General features: G+C 37.8%; 1 protein-coding gene across 1 annotated transcript in view; it reads left to right on the top strand.

Moving 5' to 3' along the window:
* Positions 1 to 463: 463 nt before the first annotated feature.
* The window catches only part of LOC109862497 (death-associated inhibitor of apoptosis 1-like), a gene marked incomplete at its 3' end in the record, with an annotated part of 11,347 nt that continues 7,750 nt past the window's right edge, over positions 464 to 4,060 (top strand). Inside the window, 1 exon segment of the mRNA XM_020442567.1 lies at positions 464 to 622. Coding sequence (XP_020298156.1) covers positions 464 to 622 — 159 coding nt within the window.

Here is a 4,060-nt window from a genome sequence, read left to right as displayed (position 1 = left end):
TACCGGGTAGATACGCTTTAGCGCCTCTAAGTCTCTGCGGCGAAAATGGCTAAGGCTGAATCCTCATGCACACCAGCGCTTTGACACCAAACGTTGATTGGTGAAAAGCAAGTGGTGAGGGTAAAATTAGGGCTGCCATTTATTCTCACCATCTGCTTTTCACCAATCAACGCCCGGTGTCAAAACGCCGGTGTCTGCATGAGGATCCAGTCTAAGGACGTTGACAGAATACGCGGTAGCGCCTCCCGTCGACAGGAATTGAGAGATACGCTTTTAGGCGTCTCTTTCGAGAGAAAAATACGCAGTAGCGTCTTTTCCCCGATAGATTAAACACAGTTTATCAACTTAAGTAAATTTACTTAAAGTCACTGAATACTAGTTAAAACTATTTAATTAACTCAAAAGAAGAAATGTTAAAATACAAAACTTAAACACGCAACTCCACTAAATTTAAAACTACTAAATGTCACTCACAGGTGACAGCCACACTGAATTGACTAAAACGAAATTAAATCAGAAACTGATTTATTCGCTTAATATACCTAAACAATTTGACGCAACCGTAAGAGTACTGAAGAAACTATTTGGTATTTGGTGTATTTTGGCTCAGAAGACCTTTAAGGTTAGTCCATACGCCATTCTAGTCTTTAAGAAAGATGATAAGTAAGATAGACCCCAGATATCTGGAGTTTGTATTAATTAATTATTATTTGTTGTTTTGTCACAAGGAGGGTTTGTGCAATATACTACTACCACGCGATACACGGCCTTCTTTCACAGTGGGCGTGCCCATCTGTGTCGGGCTCGTGTTCGAGGTGTTGTGATAATGATCGCCTTGTGGGAGGGGGAATTAATTCGGGATTACACCCGAATTAATTATTAGAGGCCCGATTAAGTTCGCCGATCAACCGATAAACCCGGTTGAAAGGGACCGGCCCGAAAAAAATCCTTAGGTGGTGAGCGGATTCGAACTCGGGACTTCCAGATTCGCAGCCCCTGTACTCAGGCCGCGAGACGACTGGGCCGGTCCTACTGAAGAAACTATTACTAACGATCGTAGAACTTACGATTATGATTCAATGCTAACTCGTAGACTATGCTTGATACTTGTGAACGATTGAGCAAGCCTGGACTCAATATGTTACGGACAGACTCGAAGTTAAGACACTTGGTTTACACGTACGAATGGAAAAGACTGTTACTAGTTTGATTCTTGAATATGGACTGACTGCTTGCTACGCTATGACTAAGGGTGCAGCTCCGTTTGCTTGGAGTGGAATTGGTGGGGACAGGACTTGAGGTGACAATCAGCCACTCAGGTTGAGAAGATGGTAGGAAACACCTGAGAAGTACCCGGAGGATTACTATGGTAGGAACCGGAGCATTCCCACAGCTAGAGCGAGCTCACGCCTCAGGAATGTCGCATCCTGATAAGATAAACTTATTTTTTTCGTCTCGGCGAGACTTATATTTTTCTTATGAGATAAGATAACGGTTGTACTGGTGCCACTTTGGCGCGTCGACTTTGCTTAAGGCTTTCTTTGTCGGTCACTTCAGGAATGTTATTTTGATCTTCAACGGCGCCTGGATGTAGTAAGACAATTTACTGAGTGCTCGTGCACTTTACATATTAAAGAGCCTTATACTATAAATGCTACATACGCTTTTACCATGCTACAGACGCTTAAATCTGGTTTATGCGAGCAATAATTATTACTAAACAAAGGTATTATGGCTTTTCAAGCAAACACGGATGTAGATGTGTGAATAGTTGAATCAATTTATTGAAACTTAGTGCAAAACGTTTTCGACCTTGTATTGTCTTTCTCAATGCATTTCTACGATTATAAAATTAATGTACAATTCAATTAACAAAATTTAAAAAAAATTTAAAAATCGCAGAGTAAATACATAATATACATGTCACTTACAAAATACTGTAGTAAAATACGTCGCACAGTGCTGTCAAGAATGTTCAAGTCGCACAAGCAGACCCGACCAACACTTTGCAAATAGAATACCGCGACTGAGAAACAGAGTGTGTATTTGAATAGAAGTCAAATCCGCAAAAACAACATGACACATTACGATGTATTATCGACAAAAGGTAAATAGAAATTGTCTAAGTTTCCCGTGTCACTCTGTAAAGTAAGCCCGCGGATTTGACTTCTTATATGTAGCGTTTCCGATATCAACCGTTTGTGATAAGATCTCTCAAATCTAATCCAAAATTTCTACCTTATCCCATTCAAAATCATGTGAATATTGTAATCTGTGGTCAGTTATTATAGATTTTTGAGTGGAATTTCTATTAATATGGTTTTTATGTTCTTTACTTCTGACATGTAACATTCTGCCAGCTTGTCCTACATACGAAGGTTCACATTCACGGCACTTAATCTTATATACAACAGAAAGACGTGAGAGCAGAGGTAAATTCTTAAGAACGTTGATGAATTTAGCCAGTTTGTCAATGCTATAAAAAGCTAAACGAGTATGTGAGTCTTTTGGAAATATGTTTAAAAATTTTTCCGAAAATTTATTGATGTAAGGCATGACAAACCAGTGACGCTGTGTATCATTAGAAATATTGCTAGACAAAAACCTTTTTAAGTCATTATTTTTATAGAAATTATGTTTCAGTCTAAGAGTAAAAATATCATATATGAAGTCCATTGGATAATTGTTATCAATTAATAAATTAAAAATATAGTCGAAATTCTTGGAATGGAATTTAGGATGTGATAAAAAGAAGGCTCTGTCTACAAGGTTGATGACCGTGCCTCTTTTTTAGCAAATAAGATGGTTGGAAAAATAGTTTTGGTATCTACCAGAGAACGTTGGCTTATGATACCAGTCGTGTATTAATCTATTATTATTTTTGATAATAGTAATGTCTAAAAAATGAAGTCTAACCTCCATGGTGAATTGAAGTCGAGGGTGATAAGAATTGTAACGATTTAATACAGCATCAAATTGATCTCTAGGAACCATAAGAGCTATATCATCAACGTATCTAACATGTAAAGATGGACAGAAGGAAAGAGAATCAATATTTTACATTTTTACACTTAATATTTTACATTTTTACACTTACCGTAAGTAAGTTTCTTATATCACGTAAGAGCTAATATTTAAATAAATAAATATTTGATATAAATTATTGAAGTCACTTTCAATGCAGAGTTACTCTTTTCAATGTTCGCGATAATATTATGGTAACATATGCCTGTCGGTATTATTGGTTACCGCATCGGTATGTATCATCGGTAACCGTGCCGATATATGGATTAAATCTCGGTCTGCTAGCGCATGGTAGTAGGAAGCGGCCGGAGGAGAACTACTTCTCCTCACGGCGCACGATATGGTGCTCTGCACTGTACATGTTACTCACTCAGATATGACGTAAGTAACGTGCTTTAGTGGTTTTCTAAAATCATTAAAGTTTGTAAACTAGCAGAGATGGCGGGAAACAGTTTTACAGGTACCTTCAATTTGGTGCCACTTAACCGACGACAATTAGTGGAAGTAAACAATTAGAATATCTAGAGAACCGTGAAAGTTAGGCCTGGTTTATGCGGGCAATAACTGTTAACTTATGCCGGAACCGGTGAATTCAGTGCTTCTGTTTATACAAAATTGCTGAATGCGTATAAACAGAAGTATTGAAATCCTATAGTTAAACTTTACCGGTTCCGGCATAAGTTAACAGTTATTGTCCGCATAAACCAGGCCTGAGGGAAAAATGGTTTCTTGATTCATGCTTCTAACACTTAGTTGCAAAATACTGCAAACTTAAAAGTTAACATTTTTTATTATTTAAATAACGGATTATTAAACAACAATTTTTGGAACTTCTAACCTGACTGGTATTATCCAGTTTAAGACGCTGATTCTCGTGGTACAAACGGTTTTGCTCTATCTTCTTTAGTTATTAACAGAGAGAAGCCTGAAAGCGGCCATAAGAGTTTCTGTTATAGCTTTTCGTGGACATGGTTCTATTCCGTGCTAAGTTTGTGGACATGGTTCTATTCCGTGCTATGAAAACACCGACGTGGTG

This window comes from Pseudomyrmex gracilis, unplaced genomic scaffold, assembly GCF_002006095.1.
Source record: "Pseudomyrmex gracilis isolate BER0280 unplaced genomic scaffold, ASM200609v1 scaffold_1868, whole genome shotgun sequence".
Taxonomy (NCBI): Eukaryota; Metazoa; Arthropoda; class Insecta; order Hymenoptera; family Formicidae; genus Pseudomyrmex; species Pseudomyrmex gracilis.
The sequence above is the reverse complement of the archived record's forward strand: the minus strand, read 5'-3'. Positions and strand labels throughout refer to the sequence as shown.